Source organism: Podarcis raffonei, chromosome 14 (genome assembly GCF_027172205.1).
Source record: "Podarcis raffonei isolate rPodRaf1 chromosome 14, rPodRaf1.pri, whole genome shotgun sequence".
NCBI lineage: Eukaryota > Metazoa > Chordata > Lepidosauria > Squamata > Lacertidae > Podarcis > Podarcis raffonei.
The window spans coordinates 5,543,388-5,565,627 of record NC_070615.1 but is presented as its reverse complement, the minus strand read 5'-3'; the positions used below and the strand labels follow the sequence as shown (position 1 = coordinate 5,565,627).

Below are 22,240 nucleotides of genomic sequence, written 5' to 3'. Positions count from 1 at the left end.
TAATTACTTCCTTTATCTCCTCCTTTTCCATACATTTACTGTCCTCCTCCTTTAGTTATAGGTATTGCTATAGTGCAGGGGTCAGCAACCTTTTTCAACCGTTGGCCAGACCCCCGTCCCTCAGCTCATGTGGGGGGCCGGACTATATTTTCTAAAAAATAAAAAAGAACGAATTCCTGTGCCCCACAAATAGCCCAGAGATGCATTTTAAATAAAAGGACACATTCTACTCATGTAAAAACATGCTGATTCCTGGACCGTCTGTGGGCCGGATCTGGCCCACAGGCCTTAGGTTGCCTACTCCTGCAATAGTGTCTAAAAATTTCTTAATTTCTTCTAGAGAGAGGTGGAGGTGTACAGAAAGAAGAAAAACTTTTTAAATTCTGCACATATTAATTTTGTACTATAAACTCTTTCTCCTGCCTTTATTTTTATACCTGTAGTTATTGCTTTGTTTCTCTTTTTGCAACTTGGCAGCAAAAATAGTAATAATATTTTTGTTTTAAATACAGTAATTGTACCATTGTTTTATCTATTTCTATTGCTTCTAGTTATTTTTGCTTAATTTGTAATAGTTAGTAAACTTGTTTTGAAGTTCTTGTCCTATGCTTTTGTTCTAGGGAAGAGACTTCCTCTTCTAATTGCATCTTTTGTGTCCTGTAGATTTTATTCAGTCCTGATTTTTCTTGAAACATACTCCTCTAAACACTGCCTTTATTGTTTCCCACAGCAATCCTGAACTTAGTCCTTCTATTATTTTTCTTAGTTTTTGTTCCAATGATGCCTTAAGTTTTTCTTTTACCATTTGATTGTGGTTACAAGGACAGGACTAAAAGACCAAATACAGGTCACATTTTCTGACAGAATTAATAGGACGTGTGCGCTCACTGGAGTGTATTCTGTTATGTTAATTTCACCAATATGAGCTGTCTGCACTTCCTTTAAAAAGGAGGCTGAGTTTGAAATTAGCCAGGTGCCAGGTGCATTTTGCACTAAGCTATTGGCTACTTGTGACCAAGTGAAGTTGCCTGGGCCCCAGGATGGTGCCTGACATCTCTACCATCTGGAGGTGCATGTCTGGGGATCATTGGATCAGGACTGTATAATTCAATCATTTGTATTTTATCTGCACAATCAGCCTGAGAAGGAGCGATGAACAACATTATAGTTAATTGTTGTAGCTTGTCTTTACTGCCCTGCTCTCAATTGTGAAGAATATTCTTATGATATCAGTGGCCCATGTCACCATTAAGAAAAAGAGGCAGGAATAAGTCTATATATATGTGGACTGTCCTCAATCTTAACCTAGTTCAGGCTTGTCATCTGAACTAGCCAGATGTTTAACAATCGATCACAGTCAGTCCTTCATTTGAAAAATTAAGACTTTAGAGCCATGTTGCCCTAAAATGGCAACTAGACATTCTGTTTTGGCAACTGTAACCTTGGTTTAAGGAGCCATTTGGCACCTAGCTCATATATCTGAGATTCTGACACTGGGCAGAGGTTAGTATAAAGTCTAAAGATTGTGAGCTATGAACAGGGGATACAACTTGTGAGTTGTATCCACTGGATTCCACTCACTCCATATATCCCATAGACCCCACTCTTACAATGTTCTCAACAATTTCAGTTGTTCCTTGCCCTTTTTAAACTCCACTGTTGTTGTTTACATTTCTTTTCCCATGCAGAATCAGTTAGGTCTTTATGTGAAAGGCTACTTGCACTCCAATTTAAATCTTCCTCCAAATATTAAATCATAAGAAGAAAAATTCATTGAGGCATGACACAGGCTTTTCTAAAAATGGCATTTGGCCAGTTTTCAGCACATAAACTGAATCCAGAGTTACCTAACATGTCCCACTGAGGGTTCCTTCTATAACAATAGATCTACCATTTGGATCTCTTAGTATTTTAATGACCTGAAAATTAAGTTGAGAATGAACTAAGATCACAACTCGTCTTCTTTTATTTGACCCTATGGCTATGAATCGTCCTACCCAAGATTGATTTAATAAGGTGTTTTTCTGATCCACATGTATTTCCTGTAAACAAACTATATTTGGTTACCTATTATAAAGATATTTTGCCAGTTGAACATGTTTTATTGGATCTCCCATCCCTTTTAAATTCAAGGTAATCATAGTTATACTTCCACTCTTCTTATTTGATGCCATCTTGCTTTCTTATTTGTAAATACACCCTCCCTTCCCCACAACTGAAAAACAATTCAACATTCAACTTAAAACAGTAAAATACAACTTGGTATGTGTCCTCTATAGACACTAGAGGGCACTCCTGCACCATTGGGGTATAGAACATAACATAAGTACACATGGTGAGTACATTTTAAATAATAGCTTAAATCTTAACTTCAAGGGGTACATGTGCTATAGTTACTGCTTTGTCTAGCCAATTGTATGGCTTCATCTTGAATAAGTTATTTTTAACACCTCAGAGAGGGGTCTTAATTGTTCATTTTCTAGTTGCTTGAGAGTGGAGAAGTCTGTCTTGCTTTTCCTTGTACTATCTTTGCGCTACAAGATCTACGATAGGTTTCTCGTCTTGACTCCACTGGGTTCTCTTCTCCTGGGTCAGTGCCTTCTTGTTGCAAAAAGCTCATCAATTCAGAGAGTCATTCCAACTCCAGAAGTTGCAAAAGCTCTGCTACTTCCCAGAGGTTTGCAGCCAAAAAACCTGAATTTCCTCTGTTGAATATTAGACAGAAAGTGAATGCTCAGTGATAATCTGATTCCCACTTCTGATAATCTAGATTGGGGGTTGTCAACCTGGTCCCTAACGTCCACTAGTGGGTGTTTCAGGATTCTAGGTGGGTGGTAGGGGGTTCCTCTTTCCATTGAGCACTGGTGGGCGGCAAGGAAGTTTTACCATCAAGAAAGATGCATTAGTGGGCAGTAGGTATAAAAAGGTTGACTACCCCTGATCTAGATGTTACTAGGTGAAATTTTCTCCTTTTTTCAAGGTGTTCTGAGATAGTTCCTGGAGAACCATAATTGGTTGATTTTCAAAAGTTATATTTTCCACATTCCTAAGCGTTCTCCATATCTTTTTTCCTAAAATCTATGTAAATATATTATATATAATAATGTCTCTTGGAGGGGCTGAAACACATGGACGAGTTGATAGGGCTCTGTGGGCTCACCCAGTATCCCCTGGGGATAGTTCCAAGGCAGGTATTAGCAATTTAAACCACTATCGTCACTTTCTGCCCCTTCTACAAAGCCCCTGCTAAGATTAACCCTTTAAGTCTGTTTTGAAAATCCTCCAGCTTTGATTTCATATCCATATTCTCGTGAAGCAGTTTTAAAGCTTTTCTGCATGTTGTCCTCGCTCAGCACTGCATTTGTACCCTTTTCTGCCGCAGCTTCTGCCATCTTAACTGGTTCGGGCGCCATGTTCTCTCTTTGCTGGCTCATTGCCCTGGCTTCTTCTTGGTGTTCCCGTGGCGTGAGAAAGTTAATTATACCCCCTTATTTTTATCTCAGCATATTACTTGAATTGGGGTAAAAGTTTTCAAGTTTTCCCAGTTAATTGGCTGTTTTGAAGAGAAATTCTGTACTTGAGGGCAGGAACTCTGGGTTTTGCAGCCATCTTGATTACTGGCTGACCACTTCCCCCAACTGACTTCTTCTAACTGTTCTACCTAATAATAATAATAATAATAATAATAATAATAATAATAATAATAATAATAATAATAATAATTTTATTATTTATACCCCGCCCAGCCATTAACTGCCTCTTCCTTGAGACACCCCTTTTCTTTCCAACCAGCGTATCTATTACTAAAACTATTTTATTGTTGTTAGCCGCCCTGAGCCCGGCTTTGGCTGGGGAGGGCGGGATATAAATAAAATTTATTATTTATTATTATCTTCCCAACTAGTAAGATTTGCGTGGAGTTGGCGGTGCTCAACAGGCCACCACTCTTGTTCAGTGGGATGAGATGCAATGCCTAATAACTTGACAAATCAGATTTGACCAGTTTTTGTTCCCTCATGTACCTTCTCCCAGAGCCACCTCTATTTTGAGGCAGTGCAGTGTTAAACAGCCAACTGCCCTCTGTTGATACCTGGTATATAAAAGTGAGGACCATTTATATACTGTACAGATTTCTCTTCACGTTCAGTAGTGTGAATGCTGTTACGCATTCTGTTAAAGCTTTGCCTTAGAAATAGATTTTGGGAGGGGGGTACTGTTTCTCCACAGAGAACCAGCTGCTTTGCAAGGCCCAAAGTTTAATTCCTGGCATCTCTAGATAAGGCTGGAAAGGACTCCTGTCTGATGCTGCCAGTCAGTTTAAATCCCTCTGAGCAAGGAGGGCCAGTGGCCTAACATGGTTTATAGCAGCTGCTTATGTCGGCTACCTTTAAACTAGAGCATTGCTTTCTACTGGCAAAGCCGCAGAAGTTTGTCCTTTCAGTTATTTACCTCAATATTTTGTTAATTTTGGCTGCTACGTCTCCGGGTCTTGAGTTTCTCTAGCTGCCATCCTGGGTTCAAAATGGAGCTTTACTAAACAAGGCAGTGCATGACTTCAGGCTGAAAACACAATTTATTTGCTCTATGGTTACTCTCAAATATATTTACAGCTACCTCATAATATATCTGCCTCAACACAGGCAACCAGTTACCACACAATCCATTTAATAGGATTACTTCATAGCTTTCCAGTGTGGGTCTTTCCTGTGCCTCAGGCATATGAAAAGTTAGTCCTGCCATTGTATAGGAATGTAAAGTAAGTCAACAAATGTGAGTTTACTTTTAATACATGGTTCCTTTTTTCTTTTCTCTCTCATTTTACTCTAGGCCTCACCATCTTCCTTGCTCCTGCTTCATTAAACCATATATTATTATTTTATTTGTGCTGCACATGAAAGCCTCTTTCCATCTAACTGCAGGAATAATCTGTAATTGTACTAGGGAGAGATATGTAGATAGTTCTCAAGCTGTCAATTATTTTGGTCTTTCATCTTGCAGCAGTGCTTTAAAGTGTCATCCTGGATAAAATTCTGCTGATAGATGCCGTGATGCCTTGATCAAAGATAAATGAATAAACCTTCTGAATTCAGTCTCCTCAGCAAATGAGAAGAGACCCAAGCAAAGTCTTGTCTCCTCCCTTTTCAGACTCTCAAAATGTATGGATCCCTCACCCAGTGGAACTGATGGGAGCTTTGCTGTTAGTTCTAACAATACGTACATTAAAAAAAAACCCAATCCCTTCCTAGTCTAAAATTATTCTGCCACCCTAAGCCCCTTTCCTCAGCATGCAGAGATTCCTGATTACAGCTGATAATATCCAGCCTATTGCCTGTCTAAAAGTATGGGATCAGGTTTGTTATTAAAGATTATTTTAGCTGGAGTTTTCACCCCAGTTTTATGCCTGGCACGAGTATCACTCATTTGTCCATGGATTCATCAAGCACTGGATTCAACATGGAGTCCAGTTCCCTACTGGTTCAGTCAGTTGGAATCAGTTTTAAAGTAGGAGAGAGAAATCAAAAGGAACTTGCATGAGTCCATGGTCAGCCTAGACCAGAGCTTTTCAAACTGTGTGTCACAACACCAGGGTGGATAAAAATCAATGCTTTTTATTTTATTTTTAATTCAAATCAGATTTTTTAAAATTTAAATTGGATTTTAAAAAAAAATTAAATCGGATTTTTAAAATAAAATGCTTTTGGATGAAAAATCTTTCTAAAGATAGTTTTCTATTTGTTACATTATAGTCCAAAGGCTATTCATCAGGAAATAAGGATTTGTTTTAAGTTTTTCATGTGTGCTAAAACTCAGTCTAAGTTTATTTTTTTAAAACCGTTTAACCACATCAGTTAACAAACATGGATACATATGCTATAATGTTATTGTTTCAGTTAAATAAATTGTTTAAATTGTTATTAAGGAAATGATTATTTTTCTCCTTCCAATAAAGTACAGCAGAAAAGTTGTCCAAATATAAACAGTTAACTTATTAAATCTCACCATAATTTCATAGTTATCTGTCTATGTATTTCTGATAGTATAACCAAATCAGTAATTTTTGATATAACTGTGAAAACTACTCTGAAAATTTATTATTCCAAAAATGAAACCTTCATCTGGTTGTCAATATTAAGATCATACCAGTAAGAATGAGTCTTTCTGTGAAAAAATGATTTAAATCAAGTCTTACTGACTAGTGATTTAAATTGTGATTTAAATTGATTTGATTTAAATCAAATCCACCCTGCATGACACATTAGTGTGTCAGCTGCAGTGTGTAGATGTGTCATGTGAACGCTCCCCACGCTCCTCCCAGGGCTGGAAAGGGGTTAGTTTAACCTTCGGTTTGCTAGTTAAATTGAATTACTGTGTCGCAAAACGACGTATGTCTAAAAAGTGTGTCACAAACATGAAAAGTTTGGAAAGCTCTGACCTAGGCATTGAATGAACTGAAGATTTGGAAATGCTGAAACTGCAACTTTAATGTGTACCTGGTTACTTTATTGACATTGTTGTAAAATACTGATATATGGTCATGGAAAAAAGAAAGTACACCCTCTTTGAATTCTGTGGTTTTGCATATCAGGACATAATAACAATCACCTGTTCCTTAGCAGGTCTTAAAATTAAATTAAATTAAAATACCACCTCAGATGAACAGCAACACATTACATATTACACCGTGTCATGAATTATTTACCAAAAACAAAGCCAAAATGGAGAAGCCATGTGTGAAAAACTTAAGTACACCTTTACTGCTTTCATAGGAATTAAGGGACTAAGTAGCAGACAGGTGCTGCTAAGCAAATGCCCTTGCTTAATTGATCATCAGCAAGTGTGTCCACTTCAATAAAAGCTGAAATTTTAGCAGTTTGCTGGTTTGGAGCATTCAGGTGTGTTTTAACACAATGCCAAGGAGGAAAAATGATACAATGCTCTTAGAGAAGCAATTGTTGCTGCCCATGAAACTGGGAAGGGTTATAAGGCCATCTCCAACCAATTATAAGTCCATCATTTTACAGTGAGAAGGATTATTCAAAAGTGGAAAACATTCAAGACAGTTGCCAATCTTTGTAGGAGTGGACGTCCCAGCAAATTCACCCCAAGGGCAGACCGTGCAATGCTCAGAGAAATTGCAAAAAACCCAAGAGAGACATCTCAGGCTCTACAGGCCTCAGTTAGCATGTTACATGTTAATGTTCATGACAGTACAATTAGAAAAAGACTGAACAAGTATGGTTTATTTGGAAGGGTTGCCAAGGAGAAAGCCTCTTCTCTCTAAGAAGAACATGACAGCATGACTTAGGTTTGCAAAGTTGCATCTGAACAGACCACAAGACTTCTGGAGCAGTGTCCTTTTGACAGATGAGTGGAGATGTTTGACCATAATGCACAGCACCATGTTTGGCAAAAACCCTACACAGCATGTCAGCACAAACACCTCATACCAACTGCCAAGCACAGTGGTGGAGGGGTGATGATTTGGGCTTGTTTTGCAGCCACAGTACCTGGAAACCTTGCAGTCATTGAGTCGACCATGAACTCCTCAGTATACCAAAGTATTCTAGAGTAAAATGTGAGGCCATCTGCCCAACAATTGAAGCTTGGGCAAAATTGGGTCATGCAACAAGACAATGATCCCAAGGACACCAGCAAAAATACAACAGAATGGCTGAAAAAGAAAAGAATCAAGGTGTTGCAATGGCCCAGTCAAATGGCCCAGTTCAACCTAATTGAAATGCTGCGGCGGGACCTTAAAAGTGCTGTGCCAGTAAACCTCAATGAACTGAAGCAATAATGTAAAGAAGAGGGGGACAGAATTCCTCCACAACAATGTGAGAGGCTAAAAGTCATACAGAAAATGTATACTTCAAGTTATTGCTGCTAAAGGTAGTTCTACAAGCTATTGAATCATAAGGTGTACTTAGTTTTTCTCACATCCCTTCTCCATTTTTGCTTCATTTCTGTTAAATAAATCATGACACGGTGTAATATGTCATGTGCTGTTCATTTGAGGTTGTATTTACCTAATTTAAAACCTGCTAAAGAACAAATAAATGTTATTATGTCCTCATATTTTAAAAAAAAACCAAATTCAAAGGGGGTGTCTTCTTTTCCCCATGACTGTATACAGTGGTACCTCGGGTTAAGAACTTAATTTGTTCTGGAGGTCTGTTTTAACCTGAAACTTCTTAACCTGAGGTACGACTTTAGCTAATGGGGTCTCCTGCTGCCGCCACACGATTTCTGTTCTCATCCTGAAGCAAAGTTCTTAACCCGAGGTACTATTTCTGGGATAGCGAAGTCTGTAACCTGAAGTACCACTGTACTTGGGATCTTTTGCAAAATGCTCTAATTTTAATTCAAAAAGTAAAGGTAGCATATGTTGGCTTCTAAGAAAAGTTGCAAGTACGTAATAGGGCAATACCTTTATTAGGCCAATCAAAATATCACAAAATAGTGTGTCAGCTTTGGAATTTTCTAGCACACTTCATCAGGCTAGATAGTGAGGAGAAAGGGGGGAAGGTATTTTGACTGTTGTTAAAGCCATGCAGTCTATGCCTCGTCAGAGTTATTTTGGTTTCCTGTTCTTTTGGCTTCTTAATTTTCCTAATACAGATTTTGTAATTTTAATTCTGTGTTGGCAAAACTCTTGATCCAATCAAGGATGCTGTTATGAATACTCAATTTACAGTCTAACATTACTGTTAAAATGGGTACCTATATTTTGATCTTTGATTGGATGAAGGGTAGTGAAGATGCTCGGGCAAACTTGAGATTCACATCATGCTTTTTCTGAATAGGCTATGTAGTAAAGGGTTTGAGTATTCAGTTTTGTTACAGTGGCTTCCTATTTTTGTGTAATGAGGTTAAAATAGCATTCATATATATCAAAGGATATATAAACATAATAAAAGTATGAATTTAGATTTGAGGCTCTTGCGTATAATGACACTACACTTGCTCATTAGATCTGTTCATTAGTGATGTAAAAGGTAGCATTTGTGCCATTTTTTACTCTTATGGTAATGTGCATTCACACCTGCAATTTAACAGTTAAGCTAGGTCCAGTCTAAGCCTTGTCCTTTTGAATCTCTCCCACTCTGTAATTCAGTACTCTCCAAAGCTACACTGCAGTAGAAAATCTGTTTACATATTCTTGGGGCAATGAGACTGGATTGTGACAGGTCATCATGGACCACTAGCCAGTATGTGGTGGACCACCCTATACCTACTTGGGGCTAGAATTTTGCAAAGATAGCCCATGTGCTATTGCACGGTATGTTCTTAAGAGAATGCAAACTCAATATTAGTTGACACAGACTAGTTAGTGCCACTATTGTTGAGAGCCTTGTGGACATAAAAGCTGCCTTAGCTTTCTATTCATACTGTTGATCCACAGGACTTGTGCCAGACATTTTCGCATCTGATGCGAACCACAAAATGGTGAGCACACACACACCACTCCAGGGCCAAGAGGCTGCTGTGGCATGGGGGTGGGTTGTGGAGTGGAGGCAGATCCACCCTCCAAGGAGTGCACCTCAGCCATTGCTGCAGTGGCAGTAAGCTGTGTGCCCCTTGGAGGCCAAATCTGCTGACCCTGTGGATCCTGCCACCTGAGGCAGTTGCCTCACCATGCATCCTGGGTCAGCTGGCCCTGGCTGAGCTATCTAGCTAAGAATTGTCTCCACACTAAAGCGGTCACACGTAATGAGAAGCCAGGCTTTCTTTTTTATTATTATTAATATTTTTATTTATTGTTATTGTTGTTATTATTTAATTAATTTCAAACTTCAAATTTGTTACACATTTCTCTTGAGGAGCCAAACTTTCTAATGTGAACAAGTAGCATGTTGGTGTACATTGCCTAATCACTCTGGTTTCACTGTTCCCCGGCATGAGTGGGATAAACAAACCAGGCTGTCCTGACTTCCCATTATGTCCAAGGGTTTGTGACTTGTTGTGGAGCAGTAAACCGTGACCTCTGCTTCAGGTGTAACGGGTAGCCAAGGCTGTACACCAACCAGTCATTAAGTCTGGCTTCAAACAAGAGTCTTCTCCACCTGCCCCTGCCTCCAGACCTACCTGGGGATGCTAGGGATTGAACCTTGGACCCTAAATAGAGCACATGTTACTGAAGGTGGCCCACAATTGATCTGGAAAACAAAATACCACTTAAAACAAAACTCAGTTTTGAATTGAATTATCTGAAGCTGTTGGTGGTACAGATTGGAGAAGTGATCATCTTACCAGACCTGTCATGGTAAAAAAAGAGAACCTTTGTTTTGAGTTTTCAGGCATTTGTACTTTATGCTTCCAGGTCTCGATCGTCACTTGGGCATTCTCGATCCCACTGGGGCCACAGTTCAAACTCGCATGCTTCACGGCCACAGGAGCAGCGGAACCGTAGTAGAATCTCCACAGTCATTCAGCCCCTGAGACAGAATGCAGCAGAAGTAGTGGACCTCACAGTGGATGAGGATGGTAGGTTGCAGCAGTGACAGAGCCTTGACCCTCCCATCAGTGAGAAGCCGATTAGTGTTCTGAAGAGAAACAAGATGTGTTAGCTGGCCATTCAAACTCTTGACTTTTGGATTGCCATGTTAAAAGCTTCTTGCATCACATAAGGGAGTGCAGACATGATACTTTGTGGTCTGGCCAGGCTCAGGGCTGCCTTTCATGGATGTTTCAGACATGGGAAAGTCTCTCTGGATCACTCCTATGTTTGCATACATGCATCCTCAGATGTTACTGTTGGTACCCTGAACTTTTGCAGGCCTGCCCCCCAACACAGATGCGATCAGAATAAATCAGGGGTTGCCAGCCTTTTTTCGGCCCATGGGCACATTTGACACAACAATGTTAAACTGATCCTGACATGAATAACTGTGGAATTATTGAGGTTGGTGCTGTAAATATCACTGTTACACTGGTTCTGTGCACTCCTCCCAAAGGGTACTGTTTGGGCGCAGGCAGCCACATAGTAACCCCACATTGTCTGTCTTGTGTTTGCCCAAGATGTGTGTCAAATGAGTTCTTAGTCATAACCCACTTAAACAGGCTGTAGGTGCTTAAATTTCTTTATGTTGTTTGTCATTTTTATACAGAGCCCACTGTTGTGCCAACAACTTCATCTAGAGTGGAATCTCAGACTGCAAATTCCACGTCCGATGGCGGCCCTAGTGTCACGACCTCAGAGCAGGTCTCTGACGTAATTTCTAGCATCTCCAACAGCCAGTCCTCCTTGGCCCCAGAGCCTTTGGTTGTCCTCACCAATAGTGGGACTGCAGGGAATCCGGCAGGAGGTATTAATTTTTTTTTTTTTTTACTGTTCTGCAGTAGGTGAAAATGCTGGCTTACCACAAAGTTGATGTGCTTACTACTTTGAAAATGTAGTGCATGCTTTTGCTGGAGAGGCAAAGAATTTCTGGGGCCACTGTTTCCTTCCTGTGTATTTTTTTTATTGACGACATGAGAGTCTAGTACAGGGAGCTGCAGTGAATTTTTTTAATCAGAGTGTTAACCCAGTTTGGGGTCAATCTGTTGTACTGGGATAGCAAATGTAGACTCCACAGGCTCTTGAGGTCAGCTTGACTGTGTTGTAATCCTAGTAGGGGAGCATGTGTTCCTGGGAATGCTGGGGTTTCTTACTGAAAACATTTGAGTGACTACTTGTGCCTAAACTCACAGTGTGCAGCCCCAGGAAAGTTTGAAGCACATTCCAGGGCATCCAGTTTGTAGGGGCTGCTGGTGAGTCTTAACAATTTTCTCCGGTGCCCAGTGCAGAGTGCCTCAGAATGCCCTGTAATGCAGCTTGTGCAGAGGAATCCCACACCAGGGAGATTGAAACCTTGGCCTAAGTCTAGCCAAAGACTGGCTGCTCTTCTTGCAGTGGCTCTCTGGGTCCTCCCCATCACCTGCTACTTGCAGGTGCTGAGAATTCGAATCTAGGACCTTCTGCATGCAAAACAAGAGGGGTGGAGGAGGGGAGTATCATGGAACAGGGCATGACGAACTGGTACCGTGAACAGGAGCATTTCACACTGCAACATTTTGTTGCACGTCACACTGGTCTCACTTTAATAAGCAAATGACTAATCCAGTTGTACATCCTGCAGAGTTTTCAGGTTTGGCTTTTACTGTACCTGTGTTATCAGCTGAGCTCACATGTTTCTTTCACCCCCAATTTAAGATGACTCAAGAGGAAATACCTCAAGTACAACACTGGAATCTGGCCCTCCTGCAATGCCAAGGCTGCCGTCATGCTGCCCCCAGCATTCTCCATGCGGCGGCTCCTCGCAGAACCACCACATCCTGGGGCACCCTCACGCCAGCTGTTTTCAACAGCACAGCCATCATTTCCACCATCACCACCACCACAACCCCCACACAAGCGTCCCTCTTTCACCATCGTTCAGCGAATCCAGCTGCCCTGTTGAAAGGCCTCCCCCAGTGCCGGCACCTGCAGGATCAAGTAGCAGTTCTGGCACCACGTACCATGAGCAGGCAGGTTTGGTTGAGAATGCTTCACTGTGGTCATGGTGAAGAGTTACGGAGAATAGTTTCTCCATGTGCTGTGCTGTGCAGAGTGCTTTTTCTAGGGTACTAGGCCGCTAGCCTCAACTGTCAGAAGCAGTATGCCTCTGAATAGCAGTTGCTGGGAATCACAAGTGAAGAGAGTGTTGCTGCGCTGATGTTCTGCTTGTGTGCTTCTTGCAGGCACCTGAGAGGCCACTGTGAGAACTGGGTGCTGGACTAGTTGGGCCTTTGGCCTGAGCTAGCGGGCAGGCTTTTCTGATGTTCTGATGTACTAATGCACTACGTGCTGCCTCAGGGCTGCTACTCAGGGCATCCTCTGCAGGTCTCAGGGCAAGGAAAGGTCTATACGGGGGGAAGACATTCTCTCAGATATTTGGGCCCCAGGCTTTAAACATAAATGTATGCACTCAACCTGTTACCCCCAAAACATCTGGAGGGCAAAGGCTGGTGGAGATGAAAGTGGGATTAGGGAGAGTTTAGAGTTAGGATATCTCGCTAGGGAAACTCAGATTTCCCTCATGCCTCTTGCTGCTGGCAGGCCTCAGTCATGGCTTTTCCCAAGCGCTACATGTGTGCCCTGACTTGAACTGGAATGTTGGCCAATATAGCCCTTGGTTGGACCCAATGAGGAACTTCTTATTTCTGAATCCTAAAGTAGCTCTTTGGGTTCCTCTCTTTGTGGAGATCAAATGGGTTTCCTTATATCGGCTCACTAGCAGGTTTACAAGGAAGATGCCAATTTCATGGTGAAAAACTAGTTGCTGGCCTCTTGTTAAATTTACTAATGGCAAACATTAATCATACCATTCAGAGACAAAAGCTTAGTCTTTTGCTAATGGACAGCATTGTGCATATGTGTTTTTGTGTGACTTGTCCTATAGCAGCCTTTTGATCATAGTTCCACGAATATTCAAATAATCTTTTGTTTTGCTCTCCCTCCTTGCAGCAAGCACTCCCAGTGGACTTAAGCAACAATGGCATAAGGAACCACGGAAGCAGCTCTTTCCACGGAGCATCAGCCTTTGACCCCTGCTGTCCAGGAGCCTCTTCCCGAACAGCCATATACGGGCACCAGGCGGGTGCTACTCCCAGCCAGCCCATTGCCATCGATGGATACAGTGCGAACATGGTTGCCCAGCCCCAGCCACCACCCCCGGCTTCTCTGGCTTCCTGCCGGCATTATATGTCATGTAAGAATGACTGCAGTCTGTATATGTGTGGGGCAGGGGAGGCCCCCCAAAGATACCCTGCTTCATATTGGCAGCTGGCAGGGTCTCTGCAAAGTGGTGCACTTGGCAGGATGCGCACCTTACTTGAGTGGTGCAGCCTTCTCTTGTGGCAGGGTAAAGCAAAGCGTCTGCCATGGGCATCTGATTTTCTTTGGGGGGGGGGTGCTGTCAAGAGCAGCAGATGATCTTAGTTTAGCAGACAGTTGTAATGAACTAACCGGGTTTGTTGCTCTCTGCTACCCCTTTTCAGATGCCTCTTTGACTCGGCCGCTTCATCACCAAGCTGCTGCATGTCCCCATTCCCATGGAAACCCCCCTCCCCCTGTCCCCCCTCAGCCGCCACAACCCACTTCGCAAGTGGACTATGTCATCCCTCACCCCGTCCACCCCTTCCACCCTTCCATATCCTCGCATGCCTCTTCCCACCCTGTCCCGCCTCCGCCGCCCCCACACCCGCTGGCCAACGCTGCTGCCCCAATCCCACAGCCCCTCCCAGCCACCCACCAGTCCATTTCCCATCACATCCCTGCCACGGCATCTCCGGCCCAGAGGCTGCACCCTCACGAGGTCATCCAGAGGATGGAGGTCCAAAGGAGAAGAATGATGCAGCATCCAACGTAAGTCAGGCTTTAGCCTGGAGGAGGAACAGGCAGTGGCTGCTGCTGCCTAGGGGTGGATAGTGGCATGGAAGAGTCTCAGCTTCAATGAGGAAATAAATAAAAAAATATCCAGTAGCACCTTGGAGACCAACTAAGTTTGTTCTGGGTATAAGCTTTTGTGTGCATGCACACTTCTTCAGATACAAGAAAGCTTATACCCAGAACAGCTTCAATGAGGGTTCTTTCTGAATCCTTTAGAATACAGGCAGATCACCTGATCTTTTTTTCTCTGCATTCCCCAGCCTGGCACCCTCCACATGCTTGGGACTGCAGCAGCTCTCATCAGCTGTGCTGGTTAGGGGCTGACAGCAGGGAAAGCCTGAGCCCTCCAGATTTTACTGAACTACAACTCACATCATCCTTGGTCATTGGCTGTGCTTGCTGGGGCTGATTGGATTTGTAGTTCAGCAACATCTGGCAGGCCAGAGATTCCCCACGTTGTCGTCCAAAGCTTCTGGGGGGCACCAGGTTGAGGAAGACTGTTCACCCACTTAGTTGCAATTGCCAAGAGGTAACTAAGGAGCTATAAGTCTGCCTCTGAACAGCAGCTGAAAGTAAACTAGTTACCTTTTTCTTTTAATGCCACCTTTCTTCCTATGATCTCAGGTTGGTAGACCTGCTTCTCTCCCCGCCCATTTTTTTCCTCACAACAACCTGTGAAAGAGACTGTGCAGCTAGTGGTTGATTGGCTCAGGGTCATCCAGTGGATTTATGGCTAAGCGGCAAGTTGGATCATTGTCTCCTCAACCTTAGGCCAGTGCTATAATCAGGAGACTACACTGACTCTTAGGAAACTCAGAAGAAAGGATTGGGGAGTGGGGGAGGTTAACTGGTATTTGCTGTGATGTAAGGACAGCAAGGTCTAAAAGTTGCACCATCCTTCTCCTTCTCCCTGGGCTCTAATTTGAGCAGAAAGCTAAATACATGAATGGATGTAAATAGTTGACTCACTTCTACTTGGGAGCAAATCTCATTAAGAACAGGAACCTATCATCTGCACTCAAATGTTTAGCTGTAATGGAACTGCTATTAATTGAAATGTCAGCCTCTGTCATATTGAATAATTACATTACAGCAACTCCATCCAGTTTCTGGATTTTAAAAAGGAATGCTAATTGAGATAGGGCTTTTCACTTGATATTCATTAAAAAGCTCAAGTAACTGAGGCTTAGTTATTAGGAAGTGGGAAATAGGCAAAGGCCACCTCAAGTCTAGAAGTTCAATACATCTCTGAATCATTTTAGAAATATGCCATTTTTATATAGTACTTAAAATATCCTGTGTCAAGCATGTACAGTGGTACCTCGGGTTAGGTGCGCTTCAGGTTACAGACTCCGCTAACCCAGAAATAGTACCTCGGGTTAAGAACTTTGCTTCAGGATGAGAACAGAAATTGTGCTCCGGTGGCACAGCGGCAGTGGGAGGCCCCATTAGCTAAAGTGGTGCTTCAGGTTAAGAACAGACCTCCGGAACGAATTAAGTACTTAACCCGAGGTACCACTGTATACAGCCTTTCTCACATTTATTTATTTATTCATCCATACTATTATATATCACTGTATAATAAAATATATCTCAGCAGTTTACAACAATATAAACATAAAACCAGACAATAAAATTATAGAAAGTTAAAAACTTGTTAAAAGGGGGGGGACAACCAAACATCAAAGGACTATTTGTCCACAAGCATCACCCCCCCCCCACTAGCCATGTACTTCTCAGTGAGGAATCTCTCTCCTCGCCTTCACCAGATTGAGCTTGGGTTAAGACAGGGTGGGGAGATTGTGAATGAAGCAGGCTGCTCAGAAATGGAAGCTGAGAAACCTATCACCCTTAGGCTGCAGTGTGAGGTAATGTACAAAGGAGAAAAGCTTTGCATTCCTAAGGTTTCAATACTCCTGCTTCCCCCCCCCCAGGAGAGCACATGAACGACCACCGCCACATCCTCACCGGATGCATCCCAACTATGGCCATGGACATCACATTCATGTACCACAGACAATGTCTTCCCACCCACGTCAAGCACCAGAGAGATCTGCCTGGTTAGTAAGCTCTTACCTTCTCTTTATTTACATCAGCAAAACATGGCATAGCAACCTTTGCTTTTAGAAGTTATAGCAAAGCATCCCTTGTTCATCATACTTGCAAAGACAACTGATCAAGAATAAATTCATAGTTTACTGTAGATAAGTTCTTTTTGTAAAGGCTGCAAATGCTTCTTTCAGTTGTTTTTGAGTTCTTTCTTAAATAGGCTTAGTTTTTAATCTATTGCATCTGTGTCCTATTTTTCCTCAAACCAACTGTGAGAGATTTCTCATTTTATCCTCACAAGTGTGAACCGGTCTTGTGCTACTAATTTTGTTTTTGTTTTATTGTTTTTGTCTGTGCAGGGGTTATATTGCATTACACGATGGTTGTTTGGTAAATTAGTAATTGTATTTTATGAGTAGGCATATTGCATATTGCAGCCTTTCTCAGCCCCTCCACGTGTTTTGGACAACAGCTTCCAACAGCACCAAGTAGGGAAAGGCTGGTATGTTTCATTTTATGTTTTATGAAAGCCTCCTTGAGAAGGCTTTGCTTTAGAAAGCATCTAACATATCTGAATGAAAACAGGCATTTTGATCCAGGTTTAGAAATAAACAGATAATCAACACCGAACTCTTACTTCCAATGTTTATGTACAGTATCTCCAGAAAACTGCATGAGTCAAAGTTATTGCTGCTGTGAAATAATTTCTTTCCCTGAGTAAGGAAGGTGTTGCTGCCTTCACTGCCTAGAAGACAGGAACTAGCCTGACTAAAAGTGAACTCTCTCCTTCCCCCAATAGGGAGCTGGGAATCGAAGCAGGAGTGACTGCAGCTACCTACCCACCAGGCCCGCTGCATCCTCACTTGGCTCACTACCACGCACCTCCTCGACTTCACCACTTGCAAATAGGTGCTCTTCCTTTAATGGTAAGGAGAAAAGCTCTGAAGCCACTGGCAGTATTTGACATTTGCTGCTGCACAACAGCCACTGGGCGCAGCTCCTCCCTTCTGAAAAGAGTGAGGATTGTGTCACAGAGTCCATGGCAGGTTGTCCCTGCTTCCATTTCATTTGAGATTTTGTTCTTGGGAACATTGACATATACAAAGATTTATGTGAAAAAAGAAAAAGGTGGGCTTCCTAACCCAGGGCTGGGAAACCTGTTGTTCTCCATATGTTGTTGGACTCCCATCTCCTATCAACCCCAGCCAGCATGGGATGGTAGGAGTTCTAGTCCCGCAGCATCTGTTCTTCATCTCTGTCCTAACTGGCAGGGACTTGTATTGGGTTTAATTTGCCCACATTTCTCACTTGGAAATCAGAATATAACCCAAATTAAATTAGCCAGTAGTACATTGACACTCTGCATCTGATTTTGTTGTTGCTGTTGCTTAGTTTATAACTCACTTTGTAAGGCTAAGTTACAGCACTCCTTGATTAACTGGAAAGTGCTAAGAGGATTATCTTCTAGTTACTTTTGCTACTGTTTAATTTCACATTTGATGTGGTTGGTGGAAGTAGTCTTGAATTCTAGCACCCCCTCTATTTTAATACAAATATTGGGGTTTGAGATTACAGGAAGGGCATATTGGAAGCAAGGATGGTTATTTGCTGCTGGTCTGCACGCATGAAGTTTTTATGTGCAATTTGGCAGAATCTGAGATTGATCACAGACTCCAGAATAAAAAGACAGCTTATGCAAAAGGAAGAGACCACTTTTGATGAATTCTGGCAGTTCTTGCCTAGCTTTGTACCTGAATAACTTTTTCCAGTGGCATTACTTGACTGCTTAGGCTCCTGAATTAGAAAGGGAAATTTTGCTTGTAGTACCACAATCCACGTTCTGCGATTCTGGTTCACAAGATGACACATGTCGCTGGCTTTTCTTCTTCATGTGCTAGATGAAATGCTAGTTAAAATGATAGCACCTGGATTGTCAGGTTCTCTTACAACAGGAGCTTATGGCCCCATATTGTTGGACTCCCAACATCCCTCAACCCAGCTAGCATGACCAGTTGTCAGGGATGATGGGAGTTGTAATGTAGTAACATCTAGGGGGCCACAGGTTCTTCATCCCGGTTGACAGAGAATGTCATGAATGTCGTACAGCACTTAGCGTAACTGTGCAAGTGGCTTATGCATCACTATCTTTGACCCTGTGCAGCTTGTCAATGTCAGAGACTACCACCTAAACGTCTTACCTAAACGAAATCGTTAGAAAATTTCTGTTGGAAAAGCAAAAGAGGTGCGATCAGATGATGGTTGACAAAGGAATTAAAGCTTTTATTTGTGCCTTTCTTACAAAGTCCTGAAGGATGGTCTGTGTAAGTAGAGTTGCACCGGTTATGGCTGGTCTCCAGGAAATTTCTGGATTTGTGAGTTGATGGCTTTCTTTACTATGCATAAGAGTAGACTAGAAGTGCTCTAGTTAGTCAGCCAGGTGGGAAGGCGTCATTTCTGCTAAAGTTAGTTCCAGGTCATTGGAAGGACAGAAAATCATCCTCATTTGAGCATTTATTGTTTTAAAGATTTAGTCTCCGCTTTTCTATCCAGTGACCTCTATTGCATCTTAATTCAAGAATTAAAGGATCTGAGGAACTGGGGTTTGCTTGAACTTGTGAGGAAGTGCAGAATGTGGAATCCATCTGATAGGCATCTAGCTGTGGTGAAAGCTTTCTGAACCTCCAGTTCTTTTGACTACTTCCTTGTTTTAGGCATGAAGGGATACTGGAATGTCCGTTGTTTCATTTTTGCTTTGTTTGGTGGGATGACTTTAACTCGAGATCTCTGTGGCCTTTTAGGGGACAAGATATTCTGGACCCCAATGCCAGCAATGCTGCAAAAGCAGCCTTCACCATCAGCAGCCTGCTGCCGCTCAATATGTTTTGGACTATATCTTTTATCAGCCCAGCCAGTATGCCCAAAACATCTGGAAAGTACCAGGCTGGTGAATACTGCTCCCCAAATGTTAGGCCAGCATTCCTGGAAGTGGGGTTGCTTGCTGCATTCTTACTGACTTAACAGTGCGCATTGGGATTTCTCTGTTGAAGGGACTTGCTTGTTCCCTTTGGGGTTTGTTTTTTGTTCTCACCTTTCCATAAAAAAGTGTTGGAATTTCTAACGGTGTGTGTGTGTGTGTGTGTGTGTGTGTGTGTGTGTAGGTTTTCGTATAACATGGTGAGGTTGTGTATGTGGAGGCATGCACCAACAGTCAATTCAAACCGCAGTTTATTCTAAGTGTTGTATCATTGTTGGAAGGAGTCCCTACCCTTTTAAGACCATAAGGTATATGCCTATTTGACTTATATGCGAACAATGCATGAAGCTGGCTAGCTAAGGAACTACTTTGACTTGTTCTTAGATAATTTTCAAGCTTTGTTATAATAACCATCATCATGTTAGATTTCATGTCTACTATGTTTGAGGCACATAATTTGCAAAAATGTTTCTGAAATATTCACACCTTAAGCCTTGGTTGGGTGAGAATAAGTCATCCTCTGGACCAGGTTCAGACCATGTTCAGAATAGTTTCCTTCTTTGAAAGAGTTTGTTTCTAGGAGCCCTTGCAAAAAGAGAAAGGATGGCAGGGCCACCATCTTCCAGGATTCTGTCAATTGCTGATGAGAATCAAAGCAGCAGGCTTCTGTATTTTTGCAACATGGACAGTAAAATACTCAAAACTGTTCTGCAATTAGATTTAACTCCATTCTGCTATTTGAATAGGTTCCTGACATGGCGGGCTACCCTCACATTCGTTACATTTCATCGGGATTGGATGGAACTTCATTCAGAGGCCCTTTCAGGGGCAATTTTGAGGTTTGTAATAGAATAAACCTGGCTATGTGGCAGGATTTTTGCTTGAGGGAACACGGGGGAGGGGTACATTGCAGAATTAAATGTAAACTAATCTGGTTTTAGATTATATTTTTTTAATGACCTCTGGCCTTTTAATTATGCCTTGGGAACAAGGCTGGTGTTTAAAAAGCATAGAATACTTTTTATTATTATTATGCAGCAGTAGATGGCAGTTAATGGACTATGTACTGCAATAAATGTTTATGTTGAGAGGATGCGGTACTGCTTGAGGTGGCTGGCTGAAGGGGAGGACAGTTGGCGTTAAACTGTCAATCCTCTTGCTTAAGTGAAGCTGGGCCACGTTTGCAGCTGAAGTTTGTTATGCACATCGGAGAAATTAAGACATCGGATGCAGAGAGTTAATGAACTCTTAATGTTCTAGTTCAGTCTTTCCCAGCCTCGTGCCCTCTGGATGTTGTGGGCTACAACTGCCATCAGCCCCAGCTAGCACAGCTGTATGATTCTGGGGCTGATGGGAGTTGCAGCCCAAAACATCCTGTGGGCGCCAGGTTGGGGAAGACTGTTCTAGTACATTGGAAACATGTTCAGGAAGTGCTTTCAATATAAGTTGTGTTCTTGGGGCCAAAAACGGATTACTGTGTTTCAGCCAAAAGCCTTGGTGCTCTTCTTGTTGCAGAATCAGGAAGTGCAGCCTTTTCAGTGCATTTTATTATCATCCTACCATCATTATTAAACATGCAACAAACCATCCTGTGCATAAGCACAAGAGTAAAGCTGACTGCTCACCAGCAAGCTGAGCTGACATTATTTGAACCAACTAGGTATCTTCCAAAAGCCTGTGGAGCCCTGACAAGGGGATTGAGGGGGTCTGTTTCATGAAGATTATTTGCAGACCTTGGATTGCAGAGTCTTAAGGCAATGATGGGGAACCTGTGCCCTCCACAGATATTGCTGGACTACAACTCCCAGCATACCTGACCATTGGCCATGCTGGCTGGGGCTGATAGGAGCTGGAGTCCAACAACATCTGGAGAGTTACAGGTTCCCTATCCACGTAGGGACTCAAGAACCCCCTTAAGCACTAAACCACCTCATTCTGAGCCTCTCATAAAGACATCAGAGCAGGTAAGCCATTCGCAGCAAGAGGGGCTGATGATTGACAGGACCACTGTGGTATTAGACGAGATCAGAAATAGAAAACTGCTTACATACTACTTTTCAAATAACATGCATGTAAATTAAGTAGTTGAGAGAACTGTTTTGCCATTTGAAGAATGAATAAATGATTAAGTGAGAGGACCAAGATATTGAATTCTCTCGGTTCCTCCTTGATTCCAGGAATTAATTCATCTGGAAGAACGTTTAGGAAATGTGAATCGTGGAGCTTCGCAAGGGACAATTGAAAGGTGCACATATCCACACAAATACAAAAAGGTGAGCATGTCTTAGGGGCTGTTTTAGGGCCATGTGGAGGGGTGGGAATACATTTTGGACAACTAAACTTGCAAATATTAGTTCCACAAATTCTTACTTACCTATCTGTAAATAATAGAAAATAGAACACACACCCCTTTAAGAATGTACTCCTCAGATCGTGACTAGATTGCTCTTTTATAGAAAGTGACAAATGACATGTTTTGTAAGTGTAGCTGGCCTAGGACTGCTACTGGATGCTTCTCCTGAAGGAGCTGAAAACGCAGTTCTTACTCAATCCACAGTTCTGGAGCCTTACATTGTTTTATCTTTTAAAAGTTCAGAATTGTTAATAAATAGGTGAGAGGGACAAGTTCCATCAAATGTCAACACATACAAACTAGCATGTCAGGAGAGTCCAGCCTCTCCTTTCCCCTGATGTGCCCTTTGTATTTGTAGGGACATTTGATCACCCAAAAGGTAGAGCCACAAAAGCAGGCATGTAATACAAGTCTGCTGATCATGTAGCATGCAAAAGTGATTTGTAGTAATTTC

At 42.2% G+C, this 22,240-nt stretch overlaps 1 protein-coding gene across 4 annotated transcripts in view; it reads left to right on the top strand.

The window, feature by feature from the left end:
- RNF111 (ring finger protein 111) overlaps positions 1-22,240 on the top strand; it is a 49,881-nt gene that overhangs the window by 24,231 nt on the left and 3,410 nt on the right. For 3 of the 4 annotated variants that reach the window (XM_053364265.1, XM_053364266.1, XM_053364267.1), the window contains exons 4-12: positions 10,322-10,485; positions 11,109-11,306; positions 12,194-12,511; positions 13,491-13,730; positions 14,020-14,386; positions 16,345-16,470; positions 17,259-17,385; positions 20,180-20,272; positions 21,611-21,706. In XM_053364265.1, the coding sequence (XP_053220240.1) occupies positions 10,322-10,485; positions 11,109-11,306; positions 12,194-12,511; positions 13,491-13,730; positions 14,020-14,386; positions 16,345-16,470; positions 17,259-17,385; positions 20,180-20,272; positions 21,611-21,706 (1,729 nt within the window). The remainder of the gene's footprint in view (positions 1-10,321; positions 10,486-11,108; positions 11,307-12,193; positions 12,512-13,490; positions 13,731-14,019; positions 14,387-16,344; positions 16,471-17,258; positions 17,386-20,179; positions 20,273-21,610; positions 21,707-22,240) is intronic. The other variant, XM_053364268.1, reaches the window with a different exon arrangement.